The sequence below is a fragment of the Oncorhynchus nerka genome, linkage group LG8 (genome assembly GCF_034236695.1).
Source record: "Oncorhynchus nerka isolate Pitt River linkage group LG8, Oner_Uvic_2.0, whole genome shotgun sequence".
NCBI classification, from domain to species: domain Eukaryota; kingdom Metazoa; phylum Chordata; class Actinopteri; order Salmoniformes; family Salmonidae; genus Oncorhynchus; species Oncorhynchus nerka.
The window spans coordinates 5,140,768-5,167,449 of NC_088403.1; the positions used below are offsets into that span (position 1 = coordinate 5,140,768).

Below are 26,682 nucleotides of genomic sequence, written 5' to 3' on the forward strand. Positions count from 1 at the left end.
AATATCTATTGTCTAGTCCCAACATTAACCAATCAGAATGTAATATCTATTGTCTAGTCCCAACATTAACCAATCAGAATGTATATATCTATTGTCTAGTCCCAACATTAACCAATCAGAATGTAATATCTATTGTCTAGTCCCAACATTAACCAATCAGAATGTAATATCTATTGTCTAGTCCCAACATTAACCAATCAGAATGTAATATCTATTGTCTAGTCCCAACATTAACCAATCAGAATGTAATATCTATTGTCTAGTCCCAACATTAACCAATCAGAATGTAATATCTATTGTCTAGTCCCAACATTAACCAATCAGAATGTAATATCTATTGTCTAGTCCCAACATTAACCAATCAGAATGTAATATCTATTGTCTAGTCCCAACATTAACCAATCAGAATGTAATATCTATTGTCTAGTCCCAACATTAACCAATCAGAATGTAATATCTATTGTCTAGTCCCAACATTAACCAATCAGAATGTAATATCTATTGTCTAGTCCCAACATTAACCAATCAGAATGTAATATCTATTGTCCCAACATTAACCAATCAGAATCCTATTGTCTAGTCCCAACATTAACCAATCAGAATGTAATAACCAATCAGAATGTCATATCTATCTATTGTCTAGTCCCAACATTAACCAATCAGAATGTAATATCTATTGTCTAGTCCCAACATTAACCAATCAGAATGTAATATCTATTGTCTAGTCCCAACATTAACCAATCAGAATGTAATATCTATTGTCTAGTCCCAACATTAACCAATCAGAATGTAATATCTATTGTCTAGTCCCAACATTAACCAATCAGAATGTAATATCTATTGTCTATCCCAACATTAACCAATCAGAATGTAATATCTATTGTCTAGTCCCAACATTAACCAATCAGAATGTCATATCTATTGTCTAGTCCCAACATTAACCAATCAGAATGTAATATCTATTGTCTAGTCCCAACATTAACCAATCAGAATGTCATATCTATTGTCTAGTCCCAACATTAACCAATCAGAATGTCATATCTATTGTCTAGTCCCAACATTAACCAATCAGAATGTCATATCTATTGTCTAGTCCCAACATTAACCAATCAGAATGTCATATCTATTGTCTAGTCCCAACATTAACCAATCAGAATGTCATATCTATTGTCTAGTCCCAACATTAACCAATCAGAATGTCATATCTATTGTCTAGTCCCAACATTAACCAATCAGAATGTAATATCTATTGTCTAGTCCCAACATTAACCAATCAGAATGTCATATCTATTGTCTAGTCAGATTTATTAACAAGAACATGAGTGTTCATATGATTCTTAGAATGTCTTGACATTGTTACATTAGCTGAAATGCTCAGTGGTCGTTGGGTAGACACTTTACAGTTCGAAATATGTTGAAACTGTATCCATCCTTAATTATAAACGATGTCATAGTGCACCATAGGTTTTTCTGCCCACAGGTTAAACACCTGTTAGGTTTATGCTATACTATGGCGTTGAGGCACTGGACTTTGACCAGATATGATTGCTTTCTGTTAGCAATTGGATATGTAGATGGGTGAGCCGGTCAAGGATCGATTCAGACTAAGTGGTAAATTTTATGACAAGTAAACAGTTTATTCAGAGTGAAAATATGTAGTACAACGTAATTACGGCTCTTCCGTTAGTTCGTGTGGAACGGCAGGCAGAGAGCGCGTAAACAGTCAGCACAGCTCTTATATACGTCACAGAAAGTAGGTTGACCCTAGGAAGATCGGATCTCCGGATTGGTTCAGCTGGTTGTAGTCTGTAGTCTTCCGCCATTGGCTCAGTTGTCTGTCCGTCATCGTAGGATCTTCTTCGGGCACACAGTGTTCGGTTAAAAAAGGGAGATTATGTGTGTAATGTGGGAGCTATCCTATAGGGGACCCCACAGGCTTTACTGTGAGTTGTAGCCATGTAATTAGCAGTAAGTTAGTCACCTGCATACGAAATAGCAATTCAAAGATCAACCGTATCTAGAACATAGATACTGAGCACTCGTCATCGGGAAGGACATATCTCATTGACTTGACATGTTCTGGTTGTGAATTCAGGCTATAAGGTAAGAATTCTGCCAGGGTTATTGTAAAATGTGTAGGGAAATGAAATGTATGGTTTTATTTTAGTAAAGTGATTGACAAACACTCAGACCATAACAGTCTATTTCATCTGGGACAGGTACAGTTCAGTCATACAAAATGACAGTAATTGCTCATGGGCGAGTCAAATTCAAAAACAATATGAAGAACAAGAACAATATGTTCATATATTTCTACATCATGGTTATTTTACAATTGGTTCATCTCTATATATTATCGTTTTTTTAATGACAATAAGCTCCTGCTTCGTGTTATTTAGTATGAAACCATTGACCCTACTGTTCTTAACATCGTTATTATTAGGCTGATGCTACGTCATTTTATTCCCCTACAATTCCTTAATGGCATAACGTTACCTGTTGAACAAAGCAACACAATAGAAGCAGATGGATGGTTTAAAGACACCGTGATGAGTTATTATTCGCTCCAGTAAGACCAGAGGGCAGGGTAGCCTAGCTCCTACGAAGCACTAGATCTACTCAGGGGGTTTCTAAAGCTAATCATCTTCACGTTGATTCCAGTTCAGGTTGGTTAAACTCATCCGCACTACAAACGGTGCATATTGCTCGTCCGCCTGCGGCTAACCAACTCTAGCAGGTTTGTAAACTACAAACCACAAGGCGGATACAACTTCCACTCGGTTCAACTCGTTACATTCCACCCAGAGGAAGTCTTGTGTAGTTTATATCCACCAAGGGGGATATTTCTGCAACATCTTTCTAGTTGTAGCCAACTGATTTTCTACAGTTTCAACATTAGCGAAGCTAACAGCACAGTCACATTGGTTAGAAAGCAACATGACATTGTTAATGATATTGCGGCAGTGGAAACGCAAGTCGAGCTAGAATAACCAAGACCAGCCCGGGTTGACTGCAGAGTGCCAGGCTGTAGATATTGTTGTTTTTCCCCTTGTCGGATTCGAACCGAGGTACGTTTCAACAGGTCTTGCTCTTGGTTTACGTCATTTCTGTTGAGAAAAGACCATACTACAAATGGACCATATTACACGGTTTTAGACTGGATATAGAACAGCTGGACCATTGCACACGCGTTAGACCGGATATAGAATTCCCAGATTTTGCCCAACCCAGAAACGAGAGAACTCACCCATCCTGCGTTAGAAGTTCAGAACAAGAACGTGTAGGCTATATAGAAATGACTCCCGTTAAAACATTTGTTGTTGTTGTTAAACTTAACAATAAGTATTTACATCAGCCTAATCGAGGTGTAGATTACATCACGGACGACAGTGTTTGAAGTTGAAAAACGGATGCGTGGGATTTATATAAATGCAACTCTGCACATCCAATGACAATGCCGGCGATAGGTATAAAATGTGGAGGGAGACGCTTGTTGATTTGACAGCTACAGAGCAGTTACACCTCTGACACCGCCTAAACACTGAGGTTACCGCGGATCCAATTCAATCCTGGCAGGAATGGAGAAGAGGTGATCATTGGGGCGGCAGGGTAGCCTAGTGGTTAGAGCGTAGGGGCGGCAGGGTAGCCTAGTGGTTAGAGTGTAGAGGCGGCAGGGTAGCCTAGTGGTTAGAGCGTTGGACTAGTAACCGAAAGGTTGCAAGTTCAAATCCCCGAGCTGACAAGGTACAAATCTGTCGTTCTGTCCCTGAACAGGCAGTTAACCCACGGTTCCTAGGCCGTCATTGAAAATAAGAATTTGTTCTTAACTGACTTAACTAGTTAAATAAAGGTAAAAAAAAAAAAATTAGAAGTCATGACTACATGTACGTGTGATTTAAATCACCAGACTATTTGGATGTGTCTGTTTAGTAAATGTTTGATTTCTAAGAGAATAATAGAGAACTATTCTCATTCAATATTGAGCTGTCACTGTGTTAACCACTATGCTGGATCTCTGTTTAGGGGTCAGTGCTCTAAAATGAGTCTCTCACTTGACAAGGAAGCTAACAGGTACTATTTTACTTCCATATCTGAACTACGAGTAAATGAGACCTCATATTTGATACTGTGTGACTACAAACATCCCTGGGCCAAAATCACTGGCACCACCACTACTACTGCTACTACTACAACAACCACTACTACTACTACTGCTACTACTACAACAACCACTACTACTACTGCTACTACTACAACAACCACTACTACTACTACTGCTACTACTACAACCGCTACTACAACCACTACTACTGCTACTACTACAACCGCTACTACTACAACCACTACTACTGCTACTACTACTACAACCACTACTACTGCTACTACTACAACAACCACTACTACTACTGCTACAACAACCACTACTACTACTACTACTACAACCACTACTACTACAACCACTACTACTGCTACTACTACAACCGCTACTACTACAACCACTACTACTGCTACTACTACAACAACCACTACCACTACTACTGCAACAACCACTACCACTACTACTACAACAACCACTACCACTACTACAACAACCACTACCACTACTACTGCTACTACTACAACCGCTACTACTACAACCACTACAACCGCTACTACTACAACCACTACTACTGCTACTACTACAACCGCTACTACTACAACCACTACTACTGCTACTACTACAAAAACCACCACCACTACTACTACTACTACAACCGCTACTACTGCTACTACTACTACTACTACAACCACTACTACTACAACCGCTACTACTACAACCGCTACTACTACTACTACAACCGCTACTACTACTACTACAACCACTATTACTACTACTACAACCACTATTACTACTACTACAACCGCTACTACTACTACTACAACCGCTACTACTACTACTACAACCGCTATTACTACTACTACAACCACTATTACTACTACTACAACCGCTACTACTACTACTACAACCGCTACTACTACTACTACAACCGCTACTACTGCTACTACAACCGCTACTACTGCTACTACAACAACTATTACTGCTACTACAACCACTACTACTGCTACTACAACCACTATTACTACTACCACTACTACTACAACCACTATTACTATTACTACAACCACTATTACTACTACTACAACCACTACTACTGCTACTACAACCACTACTACTGCTACTACTGCTACTACAACCACTATTACTACTACTACAACCACTACTACTGCTACTACAACCACTATGTCCTGATTCACATACAGTATGACTACAAACATTACTGAACTTTCTGAACTATTACAATCAAACTTTCAACTTCACAGGTGTGTGTGTGCGTGTGTGTGTGTGTGTGTGTGTGTGTGTGTGTGTGTCAAATCGAAGGTTATTTGTCAAATGCACAGAATATAGCAGGGTGTAAACAGTACAATGAAATGTTTACTTGCCAGCTTCCTCTCAACTGTGATCAATAATACTAATAATATTGGAACAATAAGTCAGTAAGGAGCTAAAAACAAGGCACAAACACTGTGGACAAATAGACAGTCAAACACTGTGGACAAATAGACAGTCAAACACTGTGGATAAATAGACAGTCAAACACTGTGGATAAATAGACAGTCAAACACTGTGGACAAATAGACAGTCAAACACTGTGGATAAATAGACAGTCAAACACTGTGTCGACAAATAGACAGTCAAACACTGTGGATAAATAGACAGTCAAACACTATGTCGACAAATAGACAGTCAAACACTGTGGATAAATAGACAGTCAAACACTGTCGACAAATAGACAGTCAAACACAACAGACAGTCGAACACTGTGTCGACAAATAGACAGTCATACACTGTGTCGACAAATACAGTCAAACACTGTGTCGACAAATAGACAGTCAAACACTGTGTCGACAAATAGACAGTCAAACACTGTGTCGACAAATAGACAGTCAAACACTGTGTCGACAAATAGACAGTCAAACACAACAAATAGACAGTCAAACACTGTGTCGACAAATAGACAGTCAAACACTGTGGACAAATAGACAGTCAAACACAACAAATAGACAGTCAAACACTGTGTCGACAAATAGACAGTCAAACACCGTGTCGACAAATAGACAGTCAAACACGTGTCGACAAATAGACAGTCAAACACTGTGGATAAATAGACAGTCAAACACGGTGTGTAAATAGACAGTCAAACACGGTGTGTAAATAGACAGTCAAACACTGGACAAATAGACAGTCAAACACGGTGGATAAATAGACAGTCAAACACTGTGGACAAATAGACCGTTAAATAGTAATAAAGCACGAAGATGTATCGAAAGATATACAGAGTATTATGAAATACACTATGTAGAAAGATATTCAGAGTACTATGACATACACTATGTAGAATGATATACAGAGTACTATGAAATACACTATGTAGAAAGATATTCAGAGTACTATGACATACACTATGTAGAAAGATATTCAGAGTACTATGAAATACACTATGTAGAAAGATATTCAGAGTACTATGACATACACTATGTAGAAAGATATTCAGAGTACTATGAAATACACTATGTAGAAACATATACAGAGTACTATGAAATACACTATGTAGAAAGATATTCAGAGTACTATGAAATACACTATGTAGAATGATATACAGAGTACTATGAAATACACTATGTTGAAAGATATTCAGAGTACTATGACATACACTATGTAGAAAGATATTCAGAGTACTATGAAATACACTATGTAGAATGATATACAGAGTACTATGAAATACACTATGTAGAATGATATACAGAGTACTATGAAACACACTATGTAGAATGCACTGTGCCGGCTATGTTCAGGTAATAAAGTGAATAGTCTGAGCAGAGAGAGAGAAGTACGAATAACACAGCAGTGGTCTCTGTGTGTGTGTGTGTGTGTGTGTGTGTGTGTGTGTACGTGTGTGTGTGTGTGTACGTGGAGTTATGTCCTATATTTTCTCTGTTTCTGCACAAGTAGCAGTTTTAACATCTGTGTGTGTGTGTGTGTGTGTGTGTGTGTAGTGGATGGTCTCTGTCAGAGGATCAGTCCAGGTGTGCAGTGTGTGAGCAGGTGCTGACAGATCCAGTCTCTATCACCTGTGGACACAGGTTCTGCAGACGGTGCATCACCAGACACTGGGAGCAGCCTGCTCCGTCAGGACACTATGGCTGTCCTCGGTGTAGAAAGAGATCCAGGACACGCCCAGTTCTACTGCAACGGGCTGAACCCAACGATGAAGCAAGTTGCTCTGAAAACAGTAAGACCTTTGCTCATTAAGCTCATGTTTCATTGGACCAAACCATGTACACTAACTGGACAAAATATTGGACTCTACAAGGTGTAGAAAGCGTTCCACAGGGATGCTGGTCTATGTTGACTCCAACGCTTCTCACAGTTGTGTCAAGTTGGCTGGATGTCCTTTGGGTGGTGGACCATTCTTGACACACACAGGAAACTATTGAGAGTGAAAAAAAACAGCAGCTTTGCAGTTCTTGACACAAACCGGTGCACCTGGCACCTACTACCACTTCCTGTTCAAAGGCACTTCAATCTTGTATCTTGCCCCTTCACCCTCTGAATGGCTCACATACACAATCCATGTCTCAAGGCTTAAAAATCCTTCTTTAACCTGTCTTCTCCTCTCCATCTACACTGATTTTTAAAGTGGATTTAACAGGTGACATCAATAAGGGATCATAACTTTCACCTGGATTCACCTGGTCAGTCTATGTCATGGAAAGGGCAGGTGTTCTTAATGTTTTGTACACTCGGCCCTTTGTATTTTCAAATGTTAAATCTTCTAGTCTTCCAGCACGTGGCAAGACGAGATACACAGGAAGACAAGTGAATGTGGCAAGACGAGATACACAGGAATACAAGTGAATGTGGCAAGGCGAGATACACAGGAATACAAGTGAATGTGGCAAGGCGAGATACACAGGAATATACAAGTGAATGTGGCAAGGCGAGATACACGGGAATACAAGTGAATGTGGCAAGGCGAGATACACGGGAATACAAGTGAATGTGGCAAGGCGAGATACACAGGAATACAAGTCAAATCAAATCAAATGTATTTATAAAGCCCTTCGTACATCAGCTGATATCTCAAAGTGCTGTACAGAAACCCAGCCTAAAACCCCAAACAGCAAGCAATGCAGGTGTAGAAGCAGGGTGGCTAGGAAAAACTCCCTAGAAAGGCCAAAACCTAGGAAGAAACCTAGAGAGGAACCAGGCTATGTGGAGTGGCCAGTCCTCTTCTGGCTGTGCCGGGTGGAGATTATAACAGAACATGGCCAAGATGTTCAAATGTTCATAAATGACCAGCATGGTCGTATAATAATAAGGCAGAACAGTTGAAACTGGAGTAGCAGCACGGTCAGGTGGACTGGGGACAGCAAGGAGTCATCATGTCAGGTAGTCCTGGGGCATGGTCCCAGGGCTCAGGTCCTCCGAGAGAGAGAAAGAAAGAGAGAATTAGAGACAGCATATGTGGGGTGGCCAGTCCTCTTCTGGCTGTGCTGGGTGGAGATTATAACAGAACATGGCCAAGATGTTAAAATGTTCATAAATGACCAGCATGGTCGAATAATAATAAGGCAGAATAGTTGAAACTGGAGCAGCAGCACGGCTAGGTGGACTGGGGACAGCAAGGAGTCATCATGTCAGGTAGTCCTGGGGCATGGTCCTAGGGCTCAGGTCAGTTGAAACTGGAGCAGCAGCACGGCCAGGTGGACTGGGGACAGCAAGGAGTCATCATGTCAGGTAGTCCTGGGGCATGGTCCTCCGAGAGAGAGAAAGAAAGAGAGAAGGAGAGAATTAGAGAATGCACACTTAGATTCACACAGGACACCGAATAGGACAGGAGAAGTACTCCAGATATAACAAACTGACCCTAGCCCCCCGACACATAAACTACTGCAGCATAAATACTGGAGGCTGAGACAGGAGGGGTCAGGAGACACTGTGGCCCCATCCGAGGACACCCCCGGACAGGGCCAAACAGGAAGGATATAACCCCACCCACTTTGCCAAAGCACAGCCCCCACACCACTAGAGGGACATCTTCAACCACCAACTTACCATCCTGAGACAAGGCTGAGTATAGCCCACAAAGATCTCCGCCATGGCACAACCCAAGGGGGGGCGCCAACCCAGACAGGATGACCACATCAGTGAATCAACCCACTCAGGTGACGCACCCCTTCCAGGGACGGCATGAGAGAGCCCCAGTAATTCAGTGACTCAGCCCCTGTAATAGGGTTAGAGGCAGAGAATCCCAATGGAAAGAGGGGAACCGGCCAGGCAGAGACAGCAAGGGCGGTTCGTTGCTCCATAGCCTTTCCGTTCACCTTCCCACTCCTGGGCCAGACTACACTCAATCATATGACCCACTGAAGAGATGAGTCTTCAGTAAAGACTTAAAGGTCGAGACCGAGTCTGCGTCTCTCACATGGGTAGGCAGACCGTTCCATAAAAATGGAGCTCTATAGGAGAAAGCCCTGCCTCCAGCTGTTTGCTTAGAAATTCTAGGGACAATTAGGAGGCCTGCGTCTTGTGACCGTAGTGTACGTGTAGGTATGTACGGCAGGACCAAATCAGAGAGAGAGGTAGGAGCAAGCCCATGTAATGCTTTATAGGTTAGCAGTAAAACCTTGAAATCAGCCCTTGCCTTTAACAGGAAGCCAGTGTAGAGAGGCACTGGAGTAATATGATAACATTTTCTGGTTCTAGTCAGGATTCTAGCAGCCGTATTTAGCACTAACTGAAGTTTATTTAGTGCTTTATCCGGGTAGCCAGAAAGTAGAGCGTTGCAGTAGTCTAACCTAGAAGTGACAAAAGCATGGATACATTCTTCTGCATAATCTCTGGACATAAAGTTTCTGATTTTTGCAATGTTACGTAGATGGAAAAAAGCTGTCCTTGAAATGGTCTTGATATGTTCTTCAAAAGAGAGATCAGGGTCCAGAGTAACGCCGAGGTCCTTCAGTTTTATTTGAGACGACTGTACAACCATTAAGATTAATTGTCAGATTCAACAGATGCAGAGCCTCGGTCCGATGCCATTAAAATGTAATTTACCACCTTCACAAGTGCCGTCTCAGTGAATGTGGCAAGGCGAGATACACATGAAAATTCTAAGCAAATTCTATTCTTCTCTTTCAGTGGATGTCAGCCTGCAGAGAGCTATAGTAAACCATAAAGACAGTCTGAAGAGAAGGTATGAATGTGTGATAGAAGGCCTGGGAAAAGCAGGGAGTCAAACCCCCCTCAACAGGATTTACACAGAGCTATACATCACAGAGGGAGAGAGTGAAGGGGTTAACGATGAACATGAGGTGTGGCAGCTAGAGACGGCATGCAGGACACCGACCTCACGTGACACGGCAATCCACTGCAATGACCTCTTTAAACCCTTAGCTGGCCAGGAGAGAAGCATCAGAACTGTGCTGACCAAGGGCATCGCTGGCATCGGAAAAACAGTCTCTGTGCAGACGTTCATCCTCGACTGGGCTGAAGGGAAGGCAAACCAAGATGTGGAGATCATATTTGTGCTTCCTTTCCGGGAGCTGAACTTGATCAAAGATCTCCAGTACAGTCTTCTGAGACTTCTCCATGACTTCCACCCAGAACTAGATATAGTCAATGCAAAGACACTCGCTGCCTGTAAAGCTATGTTCATCTTTGATGGGTTGGATGAAAGCAGAATTCCATTGGATTTTCAGTGCAACAAAATGATGTCTGATGTCACACAGACATCGTCTGTAGATGTTCTGCTGACAAACCTCATCAAGGGGAATCTGCTTCCCTCTGCTCTCCTCTGGATAACCTCCCGACCAGCAGCAACCAATCAGATCCCCTCTGAGTGTGTCGACCAGGTGACAGAGGTACGAGGGTTCAACGACCAACAGAAGGAGGAGTACTTCAGGAAAAGATTCTGTGATGATGAGGACCTGGCCAACAGAATCATCTCCCACATTAAGACATCAAGGAGCCTCCACGTCATGTGTCACATGCCAGTTTTCTGTTGGATTTCTGCAACAGTCCTTGAACACATGTTAAGTACAGACAAGAGACGAGAGATGCCCAAGACTCTGACTGAGACGTTCACACACTTCGTGCTCATTCACACCAGCCGGAAGAACCAGAAGTGTCATGGAAAAGACGAAATGGATCAACAGGAGCTCCTGGAGTCTGATAAGGAAGCTCTTCTGAAGCTGGGGAAGCTGGCGTTTGAACATCTGGAGAAAGGAAATCTCGTGTTCTATGAAGAAGATCTGAAAGGGTGTGGCATTGATGTCACAGAAGCCTCGGTGTACTCGGGCGTGTGCACACAAGTCTTTAAAGAAGAGTCTGTGTTGTTTCAGAGAGTGGTGTACTGCTTTGTTCATCTGAGCGTTCAAGAGTTTCTCTCTGCTGTCTACGTGTACCATTGTTACACAACCAAGAACATGGATGAACTGAAGCCCTTCCTCCAGGCGACTAGAGTCACGTCTGAAGAGATAACCTTACATGAGCTGCTGAAGAGTACCGCGAATAAAGCCTTGGAGAGTAAGACTGGACATCTGGACCTTGTCGTCCGCTTCCTTCATGGCATGTCACTGGCAGCCAATCAGAAACTCCTACGAGGTCTGGTGACACAGACAGAAATCAGTCCAGAGAGCGTCAAGAAAACGATCCGATCCCTGAAGATGATGCAGAATACCAACATGTCCCCCGAGAGGTGCATCAATCTCTTCCACTGTCTGATAGAGATGAAAACCCATTCAGTACAGCAGGAAATCGAAAAATACATGAGGTCAGAGAAAAGATCCAAAAACCTGCCACTTACGTACTGTTCAGCGTTGGCCTACATGCTGCAGATATCAGACGAGGTTCTGGAGGTGTTTGACCTGAAGAAATACAAGACCTCACAGGAGGGTCGTAGGAGACTGCTTCCAGCTGTGAGAGTCTGCAGGAAGGCTCTGTAAGTATTCTGGGAAATATCACTCACATCACACTATACTGGTAAGTATAGCAGTATCTTTCACTGGCTGACTAGATTTTCTATTCAAATAATAAACAAAAGCTTCTTTTTTTTAAAATAGAAATTTGATCATAAAAAGTATTGAGTCGTGTATTAATGGTGCACACCTGTACTTATGACAGGTGATCCTGTACATGTACCTGTAGATACTCAAATATAGCTGGGTCCCTGTCCAGAAAGGAGTCACGTCTGATAAGGACAAATATAGCTGGGTCCATGGACACGTCTGATAAGGACAAATATAGCTGGGTCCCTGTCCAGAAAGGAGTCACGTCTGATAAGGACAAATATAGCTGGGTCCATGGACACGTCTGATAAGGACAAATATAGCTGGGTCCCTGTCCAGAAAGGAGTCACGTCTGATAAGGACAAATATAGCTGGGTCCATGGACACGTCTGATAAGGACAAATATAGCTGGGTCCCTGTCCAGAAAGGAGTCACGTCTGATAAGGACAAATATAGCTGGGTCCCTGTCCAGAAAGGAGACACGTCTGATAAGGACAAATATAGCTGGGTCCCTGTCCAGAAAGGAGACACGTCTGATAAGGACAAATATAGCTGGGTCCCTGTCCAGAAAGGAGACACGTCTGATAAGGACAAATATAGCTGGGTCCCTGTCCAGAAAGGAGTCACGTCTGATAAGGACAAATATAGCTGGGTCCCTGTCCAGAAAGGAGAAATGTCTGATACAGGACAAATATAGCTGGGTCCCTGTCCAGAAAGGAGACACGTCTGATAAGGACAAATATAGCTGGGTCCCTGTCCAGAAAGGAGTCACGTCTGATAAGGACAAATATAGCTGGGTCCCTGTCCAGAAAGGAGACACGTCTGATAAGGACAAATATAGCTGGGTCCCTGTCCAGAAAGGAGACACGTCTGATAAGGACAAATATAGCTGGGTCCCTGTCCAGAAAGGAGACATGTCTGATACAGGACAAATATAGCTGGGTCCCTGTCCAGAAAGGAGACACGTCTGATAAGGACAAATATAGCTGGGTCCCTGTCCAGAAAGGAGTCACGTCTGATAAGGACAAATATAGCTGGGTCCCTGTCCAGAAAGGAGACATGTCTGATACAGGACAAATATAGCTGGGTCCCTGTCCAGAAAGGAGACACGTCTGATACAGGACAAATATAGCTGGGTCCCTGTCCAGAAAGGAGAAATGTCTGATACAGGACAAATATAGCTGGGTCCCTGTCCAGAAAGGAGACACGTCTGATAAGGACAAATATAGCTGGGTCCCTGTCCAGAAAGGAGAAATGTCTGATACAGGACAAATATAGCTGGGTCCCTGTCCAGAAAGGAGACACGTCTGATAAGGACAAATATAGCTGGGTCCCTGTCCAGAAAGGAGTCACGTCTGATAAGGACAAATATAGCTGGGTCCCTGTCCAGAAAGGAGACATGACTGATACAGGACAAATATAGCTGGGTCCCTGTCCAGAAAGGAGTCACGTCTGATAAGGACAAATATAGCTGGGTCCCTGTCCAGAAAGGAGACACGTCTGATACAGGACAAATATAGCTGGGTCCCTGTCCAGAAAGGAGACACGTCTGATACAGGACAAATATAGCTGGGTCCCTGTCCAGAAAGGAGACACGTCTGATAAGGACAAATATAGCTGGGTCCCTGTCCAGAAAGGAGACACGTCTGATAAGGACAAATATAGCTGGGTCCCTGTCCAGAAAGGAGACATGACTGATACAGGACAAATATAGCTGGGTCCCTGTCCAGAAAGGAGACACGTCTGATAAGGACAAATATAGCTGGGTCCCTGTCCAGAAAGGAGACATGTCTGATAAGGACAAATATAGCTGGGTCCCTGTCCAGAAAGGAGACACGTCTGATAAGGACAAATATAGCTGGGTCCCTGTCCAGAAAGGAGACATGTCTGATAAGGACAAATATAGCTGGGTCCCTGTCCAGAAAGGAGACACGTCTGATACAGGACAAATATAGCTGGGTCCCTGTCCAGAAAGGAGACACGTCTGATAAGGACAAATATAGCTGGGTCCCTGTCCAGAAAGGAGACATGTCTGATACAGGACAAATATAGCTGGGTCCCTGTCCAGAAAGGTATAGGGTATAATTGTGCAGGTGTCCACAATTAACTCCAAACAGGGTCACAAAACATCTCACATGAATTATTCTGTAAGTAAAACAGCATGTGACTGATGTGCCTGACATTGGACGCTCCTGACAGAGGACGCTCCTGACAGAGGACGCTCCTGACAGAGGACGGCTCCTGACAGAGGACGCTCCTGACAGAGGACGCTCCTGACAGAGGACGCTCCTGACAGAGGACGGCTCCTGACAGAGGACGCTCCTGACAGAGGACGCTCCTGACAGAGGACGCTCCTGACAGAGGACGGCTCCTGACAGAGGACGCTCCTGACAGAGGACGCTCCTGACAGAGGACGGCTCCTGACAGAGGACGCTCCTGACAGAGGACGCTCCTGACAGAGGACGCTCCTGACAGAGGACGCTCCTGACATTGGACGCTCCTGACATTGGACGCTCCTGACAGAGGACGCTCCTGACAGAGGACGCTCCTGACAGAGGATGTGCCTGATACAGGACCAGCCATAGTATAATTAAGAACTGGTGCCAACTGTTTGACAACTGACAAACCTTAAAGGGCCGGCGCACAATTTTACTATAGTGCCATACTGGTATTATCAACTTCACTATGACATCAAAAGTAACACAGGTTTACACTAGCAGGGAAAGCTAAACTTACACTAACATGAATACAACCTCTCTCTCATGTTATCCGCTCTGTCTTTGCAGACTTGCTGACTGTCAACTCATAGAAGCATCGTGTGAACTGTTAGTCTCCTCTCTCAGCTCAAACCCCTCAAACCTGAGAGAGCTGGACATGAGTAACAATGACCTGAAGGATTCAGGAGTGAAGCGGCTCTCTGCTGGACTGGGGAATCCCCACTGTAAACTGGAGACTCTGAAGTCAGTACCACACTTCTTGTTCAATAAGTGATCCACAGTTTGAGAAAACTGTTTTATAAAATGTAGAATGGTATCAAAATCAATGTTCCATCTTTATCAGTGATGAGAGGATATGGGTGTCTCATGTTAGAATGGGGGGGGGGGTGTCTAAAATGGGTCTCTAACAGGTGTACTGTACATGATTGGACATTTTTGTTCAAGTAAAAGGTAGAGGACAAAAACAGCCAATTTTGATTGATTTCATATGGAATTACCCTGAAGGCTATTTTGATTGATTTCAAATGGAATGACCCTGCAGGCTATTTTGATTGATTTCAAATGGAATGACCCTGCAGGCTATTTTGATTGATTTCATATGGAATGACCCTGCAGGTTATATTGATTGATTTTCATATGGAATGACCCTGCAGGCTATATTGATTGATTTTCATATGGAATGACCCTGCAGGCTATATTGATTGATTTTCATATGGAATGACCCTGCAGGCTATATTGATTGATTTTCATATGGAATGACCTTGCAGGCTATCAGGCTGTGGATTTACAGACGAAGGCTGTGCTGCCCTGGTCTCAGCTCTGAGGTCAAACCCCAACCACCTGAGAGAGCTGGACCTGAGTGACTATCATCTAGGAGACTCAATAGTGCAACATGTCTCTCCTGGATTAGAATATTCAACCTGGAGACTGGAGATCCTAAAGTCAGTAATACGGTTGGATTGTTTGTTTTCAGTAATCCAACATGTTTTATCTTCAGAGTTTGTAATTTACCATCAACTGCTGTGAAGCTCAAGAGGAAACCTCATGTAATTGCCTCTGTATCTGCAGTCTCTCTGGCTGTAAACTCACAGAAGCATCTTGTGAAGTGTTGGCCTCAGCTCTCAGTTCCTCCTCACACCTGAGAGAGCTGGATCTGAGTAACAATGACCTGCTGGATTCAGGAGTGAAGCTGCTCTCTGCTGGACGGAGGGATTCACCATGTAAACTGGAGACTCTGAGGTCAGTTCTCCTGTATTTAGGGGCAGGGTAGCCTAGTGGTTAGAGCGTTGTACTAGTAACCGAAAGGTTGCAAGTTCGAATCCCCGAGCTGACATGGTACAAGTCTGTCGTTCTGCCCCACTGTTCCTAGGCCGTCATTGAAAATAAGAATTTGTTCTTAACTGACTTGCCTAGTAAAATAAAGGTAAAATAAAAAACAGTTCACCACATCTGTTTGATCATTAACAAACTCAGCATTAAACTCAATATATCCAACACCTCACTGTCTCTTGACTGACACTTATACAGCTGTTCCTTTTTAAACTGTGACATTTTTTTGACAAATATTGTAATTGTTGTTCAATCTAGTTTGTCAATACGTGAGTGCAATAACTATGAATAGTTTTAACTTTATAAAGGCATGTTGATTTGTTGACTTGACGGGTCCTCACATTTACAAGCAACATACGAGGCAGCAGCTAAGTGAGGATCCTTAGAAATCACATTTAAAAACAGGTTCCCACATGACCTCATTAGCATATGACAGGGTAGGACCAAACTCTTTCTGCACATGACCCCAGGACCTCATTAGCATATGACAGGGTAGGACCAAACTCTTTCTGCACATGACCACAGGACCTCATTAGCATATGACAGGGTAGGACCAAACTCTTTCTGCACATGACCACAGGACCTCATTAGCATATGACAGGGTAGGACCAAACTCTTTCTGCACATGACCACAGGACCTCATTAGCATATGACAGGGTAAGACCAAACTCTTTCTGCACATGACCCCAGGACCTCATTAGCATATGACAGGGTAGGACCAAACTCTTTCTGCACATGACCACAGGACCTCATTAGCATATGACAGGGTAGGACCAAACTCTTTCTGCACATGACCACAGGACCTCATTAGCATATGACAGGGTAGGACCAAACTCTTTCTGCACATGACCCCAGGACCTCATTAGCATATGACAGGGTAGGACCAAACTCTTTCTGCACATGACCACAGGACCTCATTAGCATATGACAGGGTAGGACCAAACTCTTTCTGCACATGACCCCAGGACCTCATTAGCATATGACAGGGTAGGACCAAACTCTGTCTGCACATGACCCCAGGACCTCATTAGCATATGACAGGGTAGGACCAAACTCTGTCTGCACATGACCACAGGACCTCATTGGTCCTACCCTGTCATATGCTAATGAGGTCCTGTGGTCATGTGCAGAAAGAGTTTGGTCCTACCCTGTCATATGCTAAACTCTTTCTGCACATGACCACAGGACCTCATTAGCATATGACAGGGTAGGAACAAACTCTTTCTGCACATGACCCCAGGACCTCATTAGCATATGACAGGGTAGGACCAAACTCTTTCTGCACATGACCACAGGACCTCATTAGCATATGACAGGGTAGGACCAAACTCTTTCTGCACATGACCCCAGGACCTCATTAGCATATGACAGGGTAGGACCAAACTCTTTCTGCACATGACCCCAGGACCTCATTAGCATATGACAGGGTAGGACCAAACTCTTTCTGCACATGACCACAGGACCTCATTAGCATATGACAGGGTAGGACCAAACTCTTTCTGCACATGACCCCAGGACCTCATTAGCATATGACAGGGTAGGACCAAACTCTTTCTGCACATGACCACAGGACCTCATTAGCATATGACAGGGTAGGACCAAACTCTTTCTGCACATGACCACAGGACCTCATTAGCATATGACAGGGTAGGACAAAACTCTTTCTGCACATGACCACAGGACCTCATTAGCATATGACAGGGTAGGACCAAACTCTTTCTGCACATGACCACAGGACCTCATTAGCATATGACAGGGTAGGGCCAAACTCTGTCTGCACATGACCACAGGACCTCATTAGCATATGACAGGGTAAGACCAAACTCTTTCTGCACATGACCACAGGACCTCATTAGCATATGACAGGGTAGGACCAAACTGTTTCTGCACATGACCCCAGGACCTCATTAGCATATGACAGGGTAGGGCCAAACTCTGTCTGCACATGACCACAGGACCTCATTAGCATATGACAGGGTAGGACCAAACTCTGTCTGCACATGACCACAGGACCTCATTAGCATATGACAGGGTAGGACCAAACTCTGTCTGCACATGACCACAGGACCTCATTAGCATATGACAGGGTAGGACCAAACTCTTTCTGCACATGACCCCAGGACCTCATTAGCATATGACAGGGTAGGACCAAACTCTTTCTGCACATGACCACAGGACCTCATTAGCATATGACAGGGTAGGACCAAATTCTTTCTGCACATGACCCCAGGACCTCATTAGCATATGACAGGGTAGGGCCAAACTCTGTCTGCACATGACCACAGGACCTCATTAGCATATGACAGGGTAGGACCAAACTCTTTCTGCACATGACCACAGGACCTCATTAGCATATGACAGGGTAGGACCAAACTCTTTCTGCACATGACCACAGGACCTCATTAGCATATGACAGGGTAGGACCAAACTCTTTCTGCACATGACCACAGGACCTCATTAGCATATGACAGGGTAGGACCAAACTCTTTCTGCACATGACCACAGGACCTCATTAGCATATGACAGGGTAGGACAAAACTCTTTCTGCACATGACCACAGGACCTCATTAGCATATGACAGGGTAGGACCAAACTCTTTCTGCACATGACCACAGGACCTCATTAGCATATGACAGGGTAGGGCCAAACTCTGTCTGCACATGACCACAGGACCTCATTAGCATATGACAGGGTAGGACCAAACTCTTTCTGCACATGACCACAGGACCTCATTAGCATATGACAGGGTAGGACAAAACTCTTTCTGCACATGACCACAGGACCTCATTAGCATATGACAGGGTAGGACCAAACTCTTTCTGCACATGACCACAGGACCTCATTAGCATATGACAGGGTAGGGCCAAACTCTGTCTGCACATGACCACAGGACCTCATTAGCATATGACAGGGTAGGGCCAAACTCTGTCTGCACATGACCACAGGACCTCATTAGCATATGACAGGGTAAGACCAAACTCTTTCTGCACATGACCACAGGACCTCATTAGCATATGACAGGGTAGGACCAAACTGTTTCTGCACATGACCCCAAATGGACACTAGAAAATGCAGTGTACCTCACTTGAAAACAATGATATTCCCTAGGCAACACTGCATTCATATTCCCTAGGTAACACTGCATTCATATTCCCTAGGTAACACTGCATTCATATTCCCCAGGCAACACTGCATTCATATTCCCTAGGTAACACTGCATTCATATTCCCTAGGTAACACTGCATTCATATTCCCTAGGTAACACTGCATTCATATTCCCTAGGCAACACTGCATTCATATTCCCTAGGTAACACTGCATTCATATTCCCTAGGCAACACTGCAGTCATATTCCCTAGGTAACACTGCATTCATATTCCCTAGGTAACACTGCATTCATATTCCCTAGGCAACACTGCATTCATATTCCCTAGGTAACACTGCATTCATATTCCCTAGGCAACACTGCAGTCATATTCCCTAGGTAACACTGCATTCATATTCCCTAGGTAACACTGCAGTCATATTCCCTAGGTAACACTGCATTCATATTCCCTAGGCAACACTGCAGTCATATTCCCTAGGCAACACTGCAGTCATATTCCCTAGGCAACACTGCAGTCATATTCCCTAGGTAACACTGCAGTCATACTCCCTAGGCAACACTGCAGTCATATTCCCTAGGCAACACTGCAGTCATATTCCCTAGGTAACACTGCAGTCATACTCCCTAGGTAACACTGCAGTCATATTCCCTAGGCAACACTGCATTCATATTCCCTAGGTAACACTGCAGTCATATTCCCTAGGTAACACTGCAGTCATATTCCCTAGGTAACACTGCAGTCATATTCCCTCAAGTTGATGTCCCTGAAGCGATCCCAACACATACAGATGTACTGTCTTAATTCGACCAGTTTCTCACCGCAAAACAAAAAAATCCCTACAGAAACAGGAAATGATTATGATAATTATTATAATTAATGGATGTTTTTGTGGTGCTTTCTCCTTTTTCCTGATGTTTTAAAGTGGAAGTTACAAACTTTAAAAGCCTTTTTAAAACCTTTAATACATTATAAGTTTCCATTTCCTGCCGAGCAGGAACATTCTCTGTGACGACGGAGTGATCAGGACATCTGTAGTAACAACATGAAAGACATTCTAAAAGTGGCTCATTTGCCGGTTGAATGACTTTGTTTTCAGTAATCCCAACAGGTTTGATCTTCAGAGTTTGTCATCTACCATCAACTGCTGTGAAGCTCAAGAGGAAACCTCATGTAATTGCCTCTGTATCTGCAGTCTCTCTGGCTGTAAACTCACAGAAGCATCTTGTGAAGTGTTGGCCTCAGCTCTCAGTTCCTCCTCACACCTGAGAGAGCTGGATCTGAGTAACAATGACCTGCTGGATTCAGGAGTGAAGCTGCTCTTTGCTGGACGGAGGGATTCACCATGTAAACTGGAGACTCTGAGGTCAGTTCTCCTGTATTTAGGTGATAACAGTTCACCATGTAACCTGGAGACTCTGAGGTCAGTTCTCCTGTATTTAGGTGATAACAGTTCACCATGTAACCTGGAGACTCTGAGGTCAGTTCTCCTGTATTTAGGTGATAACAGTTCACCATGTAACCTGGAGACTCTGAGGTCAGTTCTCCTGTATTTAGGTGATAACAGTTCACCATGTAACCTGGAGACTCTGAGGTCAGTTCTCCTGTATTTAGGTGATAACAGTTCACCATGTAACCTGGAGACTCTGAGGTCAGTTCTCCTGTATTTAGGTGATAACAGTTCACCATGTAACCTGGAGACTCTGAGGTCAGTTCTCCTGTATTTAGGTGATAACAGTTCACCATGTAACCTGGAGACTCTGAGGTCAGTTCTCCTGTATTTAGGTGATAACAGTTCACCACATCTGTTTGATATGAACAAACTCTGATATAAAACTGACTGTGTCTTAACTGACACTTATGATGAAGCTGTTACTTTTTAAACTTTATTTTTTTTTATTTCATTTTTTTTTACAAGCAACGCTGTGATAATTTCATATCAAATATTGTAATTGTTGTGCCGATCTAGTTTGTCTATATGTGAGTCCAATAACTATGAATGTTGGTAGCTTTACGAAGGCATGTTGACTTGACGTGTCTTCACATTACGAGCAACAAAAGGAGAGCGATGGTTTCGTTGTGATCGCAACACGTTAACGATGACATGACAGCGCCGTGATTGGCAGAGAGGTTTTTAGAAACTCTCTTTTGTTATTGGTCGTATTAACCAATTTTCCCGCATGGTGATGTCACAATGGAAAGCCCAAACTCCCGCCCATGTCAACCTGCTGATCAGAAGTGTTCAGTTGTACATTGTATTTTCAACCAACCAACTATCAGGAAATAACATGGATCACGTTTTTTCCCCACAGTTTTACACTCTTTAGTTTCATCGGCTGTGATATCAAACACATTATCAAACATGATCTTAAACACAGGGGGAAAAACAGAATTGTGACCTGCGCTCGGTCTTTAAGTTTAGGTCCTGAAAGCCATGAGGGCATTGTGACTGCGCTCCGTCTTTAAGTTTAGGTCCTGAAAGCCATGAGGGCATTGTGACTGCGCTCCGTCTTTAAGTTTAGGTCCTGAAAGCCATGAGGGCATTGTGACTGTGCTCGGTCTTTAAGTTTAGGTCCTGAAAGCCAAGAGGGCATTGTGACGTTGCTCAGTCTTTAAGTTTAGGTCCTGAAAGCCATGAGGGCATTGTGACTGCGCTCCGTCTTTAAGTTTAGGTCCTGAAAGCCATGAGGGCATTGTGACTGCGCTCCGTCTTTAAGTTTAGGTCCTGAAAGCCATGAGGGCATTGTGACTGCGCTCCGTCTTTAAGTTTAGGTCCTGAAAGCCATGAGGGCATTGTGACTGTGCTCGGTCTTTAAGTTTAGGTCCTGAAAGCCAAGAGGGCATTGTGACGTTGCTCAGTCTTTAAGTTTAGGTCCTGAAAGCCATGAGGGCATTGTGACTGCGCTCCGTCTTTAAGTTTAGGTCCTGAAAGCCATGAGGGCATTGTGACTGCGCTCAGTCTTTAAGTTTAGGTCCTGAAAGCCATGAGGGCATTGTGACTGCGCTCCGTCTTTAAGTTTAGGTCCTGAAAGCCATGAGGGCATTGTGACTGCGCTCCGTCTTTAAGTTTAGGTCCTGAAAGCCACGAGGGCATTGTGACTGCGCTCCGTCTTTAAGTTTAGGTCCTGAAAGCCATGAGGGCATTGTGACTGTGCTCGGTCTTTAAGTTTAGGTCCTGAAAGCCATGAGGGCATTGTGACTGCGCTCCGTCTTTAAGTTTAGGTCCTGAAAGCCATGAGGGCATTGTGACACTCACAGGTTGAATTCTAGACCAATCTGAAGAGAATGAACATCCAGTTTTAAACATTACACCACTGGCATATGGCCAAACATCAAAACAACATCTGATTGTCCATAGGCCAGTGGTCCCCAATCAGATACTGTATTGAAGTTTGGGAACCACTGGCATATGGCCAATCAGATACTGTATTGAAGTTTGGGAACCACTGGCATATGGCCAATCAGATGCCGTATTGAAGTTTGGGAACCACTGGCATATGGCCAATCAGATGCCGTATTGAAGTTTGGGAACCACTGGCATATGGCCAATCAGATGCCGTATTGAAGTTTGGGAACCACTGGCATATGGCCAATCAGATGCCGTATTGAAGTTTGGGAACCACTGGCATATGGCCAATCAGATGCTGAGTTGAAGTTTGGGAACCACTGACATATGGCCAAACATCAAAACAACATCTGATTGGCCATAGGCCAGTGGTCCCCAATCAGATACTGTATTGAAGTTTGGGAACCACTGGCATATGGCCAATCAGATACTGTATTGAAGTTTGGGAACCACTGGCATATGGCCAATCAGATGCTGAATTGAAGTTTGGGAACCACTGGCATATGGCCAATCAGATGCCATATTGAAGTTTGGGAACCACTGGCATATTGCCAATCAGATGCTGAGTTGAAGTTTGGGAACCACTGACATATGGCCAAACATCAAAACAACATCTGATTGGCCATAGGCCAGTGGTCCCCAATCAGATACTGTATTGAAGTTTGGGAACCACTGGCATATGGCCAATCAGATGCTGAATTGAAGTTTGGGAACCACTGGCATATGGCCAAACATCAAAACAACATCTGATTGGCCATAGGCCAGTGGTCCCCAATCAGATACTGTATTGAAGTTTGGGAACCACTGGCATATGGCCAAACATCAAAACCACATCTGATTGGCCATAGGCCAGTGGTCCCCAATCAGATGCTGAATTGAAGTTTGGGAACCACTGGCATATGGCCAAACATCAAAACAACATCTGATTGGCCATAGGCCAGTGGTCCCCAATCAGATACTGTATTGAAGTTTGGGAACCACTGGCATATGGCCAAACATCAAAACAACATCTGATTGGCCATAGGCCAGTGGTCCCCAATCAGATGCTGCATTGCGGATATAATGCAAATAACACCACAGTAATGATATTATGAATATATGTACACATGGAGACAACAGCCAGTCTATGTTCCCCACCATAGAATAGCTGTGTGATTTTGGAATCATGTTAAAACTCTCTGCAGGTTGGCATTCTGTGAAGTCACAGAGGAAGGCTGTGCTTCTCTGGCCTCAGCTCTGAAGTCAAACCCTTCACACCTGAGAGAGCTGGATCTGAGCTACAATCACCCAGGAGACTCGGGAGTCAGACTGCTCTCTGCTGGACTGGAGGATCCACACTGCAGACTGGAGAAACTCAAGTATGTAGAGGGTTTATGTCAGTCCATGTTGAGTGACATACTGTAAGACATGTTTCTGACCTATCAGGTTAGTTATGCTAATGTATGTGTACTGTAAGACATGTTTCTGACCTATCAGGTTAGTTATGCTAATGTATGTGTACTGTAAGACATGTTTCTGACCTATCAGGTTAGTTATGTCTTACAGTACACATAAATTATCATAACTAACCTGATGGCTCAGAAACATGTCTTACAGTACGCATAAATTATCATAACTAACCTGATGGCTCAGAAACATGTCTTACGGTACATTCTGACCTATCAGGTTAGTTATGCTAATGTATGCGTACTGTAAGACATGATTCTGACCTATCAGGTTAGTTATGATAATTACATGTACTGTAAGACATGATTCTGACCTATCAGGTTAGTTATGCTAATTACATGTTTCTGATCTATCAGGTTAGTTATGCTAATTACATGTTTCTGATCTATCAGGTTAGTTATGCTAATTACATGTACTGTAAGACATGTTTCTGACCTATCAGGTTAGTTATGATAATTACATGTACTGTAAGACATGTTTCTGACCTATCAGGTTAGTTATGATAATTACATGTACTGTAAGCCAAACACACTTACCACGACCTGGACGGTGTGATGTGGTGACCTTGTGTGGACTTTGCCTGTCTGTTCTTCTTACCCCCTACAGTGTGGAACATGGAGGACAGTACACAATTAAACACGGGCTTAGAAAATGTGAGTGTTGACTGCTGCGAAGAAAAAATCCTGTTAGTCTTATTTCAAGTTGACTCGAAGAAAGAGCGTTTTTCAGAGTGTGTGTGTGTGTGTGTGTGTGTGTGTGTGTGTGTGTGTGTGTGTGGTTACACTGACAGGACCTCGCTCTGTTGGGATTATTGATTGGTGTGTTATGAGGTTATGATCATACAGTATAAGACATGATCATTCAACAAATCTGACTTGACCTTTTCCCTTGGCTCTTTAATACCTAGAAACATTATCATTCTGATGGGGCTCTTTAATACCTAGAAACATTATCATTCTGATGGGGCTCTTTAATACCTAGAAACATTATCATTCTGATGGGGCTCTTTAATACCTAGAAACATTATCATTCTGATGGGGCTCTTTAATACCTAGAAACATTATCATTCTGATGGGGCTCTTTAATACCTAGAAACATTATCATTCTGATGGGGCTCTTTAATACCTAGAAACATTATCATTCTGATGGGGCTCTTTAACACCTAGAAACATTATCATTGTGATATGATGATGCTTTGTAATTTGTGTCCTGGTCTCCCCCATCAGATGGCTGTGTGCTCTCACTGGACCCGAACACAGCAAGCAGAAACCTCTCTCTGTCTGAGGAGAACAGAACGGTGACATGGAGGACAGAGGAGCAGCCGTATCCGGATCACCCGGAGAGATTTCAGGATTTCGACCAGGTGCTGTGTAGAGAGGGTCTGTCAGGGCGCTGTTACTGGGAGGTAGAGTGGACTGGGAGAGGGGCTCATATCGGTGTGACGTATAAAGGAATCAATAGGTCAGGAAGGGGTGATGACAGTGGGCTTGGACCTAGTGACAAAGCCTGGTGTCTGGTCTGTTATGATGACCATTACTCTGCCTGGATCAATAGTAAGCTCACTACCATACCTTCCCCCTCCTCCCCCCCGTCCAACAGAGTAGGACTGTATCTGGACTGGCCAGCCGGCACGATGTCTTTCTACAAGGTCTGTTCTGATACACTGACTCACCTGCACACGTTCTACACCACATTTACAGAGCCCCTCTACCCAGGGCTGTTTGTTTGGTGTCACTCCTCAGTGTCCCTGTGTCAGGTGGTGGCCCCTGTGTCAGAAACACAACGTGATGTTTCCCTCTAATCGCGGTCCTGTTCGGTAGTAAGGAGACGCCGTGTATCACACCACCCGGGCCTTATTGCTTAATTATAAAACGGCTCCCTGGGAAATCTGCGATTTGACTGGTTTAAATGGTGTGTCATGGTCATTGATAATTCCCCTATTCCCACACATCATTTACATGTAGTATCAGTTGTCAAATGGATAGTTAGTATTGATTCTAGATGGTCATATTGGCCATTCAATCCTGTCTTGGCCATATTACCACAAACCCCCTAAAGGTGCCTTATTGCTATTATAAACAGGTTACTAATGTAACTAGAGCAGCAAAAATACATGTTTTTGTCATACCCGTGGTATAAGGTCTGATATATCACGGCTGTCAGCCAACCACCCGGTTTATACGGTCTGATATACCACGGCTGTCAGCCAATCAGCATTCAGGGCTCCAACCACCCAGTTTATAATGTCTGATATATCACGGCTGTCAGCCAATCAGCATTCAGGGCTCCAACCACCCTGTCAGCCAATCAGCATTCAGGGCTCCAACCACCCAGTTTATAAGGTCTGATATACCACGGCTGTCAGCCAATCAGCATTCAGGGCTCCAACCACCCAGTTTATAATGTCTGATATATCACGGCTGTCAGCCAATCAGCATTCAGGGCTCCAACCACCCGGTTTATAATGTCTGATATATCACGGCTGTCAGCCAATCAGCATTCAGGGCTCCAACCACCCGGTTTATAATGTCTGATATACCACGGCTGTCAGCCAATCAGCATTCAGGGCTCCAACCACCCGGTTTATAATGTCTGATATATCACGGCTGTCAGCCAATCAGCATTCAGGGCTC

General features: G+C 43.8%; 2 protein-coding genes across 4 annotated transcripts in view; one reads left to right on the forward strand and one right to left on the reverse strand.

Annotated features, from left to right (window-relative positions):
• Positions 1-1,612: 1,612 nt before the first annotated feature.
• Positions 1,613-26,682, reverse strand: part of mdm2 (MDM2 proto-oncogene) — a 51,560-nt gene continuing 26,490 nt past the window's right edge. The window contains exons 11-12 of the mRNA XM_065021255.1: positions 24,586-24,649; positions 1,613-8,858 (exon numbers count right to left, since the gene is read on the reverse strand). Coding sequence (XP_064877327.1) covers positions 8,836-8,858; positions 24,586-24,649 — 87 coding nt within the window. The 3' untranslated portion in view covers positions 1,613-8,835. The remainder of the gene's footprint in view (positions 8,859-24,585; positions 24,650-26,682) is intronic.
• Positions 2,017-26,285, forward strand: LOC115123595 (NACHT, LRR and PYD domains-containing protein 12-like). 3 transcript variants are annotated; one of them, XM_065021250.1, is made up of 11 exons: positions 2,017-2,103; positions 4,024-4,071; positions 7,096-7,331; positions 10,241-12,041; positions 14,895-15,068; positions 15,593-15,766; positions 15,894-16,064; positions 20,453-20,623; positions 23,788-23,961; positions 24,656-24,702; positions 25,276-26,285. In XM_065021250.1, the coding sequence occupies exons 2-11, from the start codon at positions 4,040-4,042 to the stop codon at positions 25,848-25,850; spliced, it is 3,555 nt and encodes a 1,184-aa protein (XP_064877322.1). In that variant the 5' UTR covers positions 2,017-2,103; positions 4,024-4,039; the 3' UTR covers positions 25,851-26,285. The 3 variants fall into 3 exon arrangements, with proteins under 3 accessions (XP_064877322.1, XP_064877323.1, XP_064877324.1); XM_065021251.1 differs by lacking the exon at positions 2,017-2,103 and adding an exon at positions 2,987-3,068; XM_065021252.1 differs by lacking the exons at positions 2,017-2,103; positions 15,593-15,766; positions 15,894-16,064; positions 20,453-20,623 and having other exon boundaries at positions 4,006-4,071.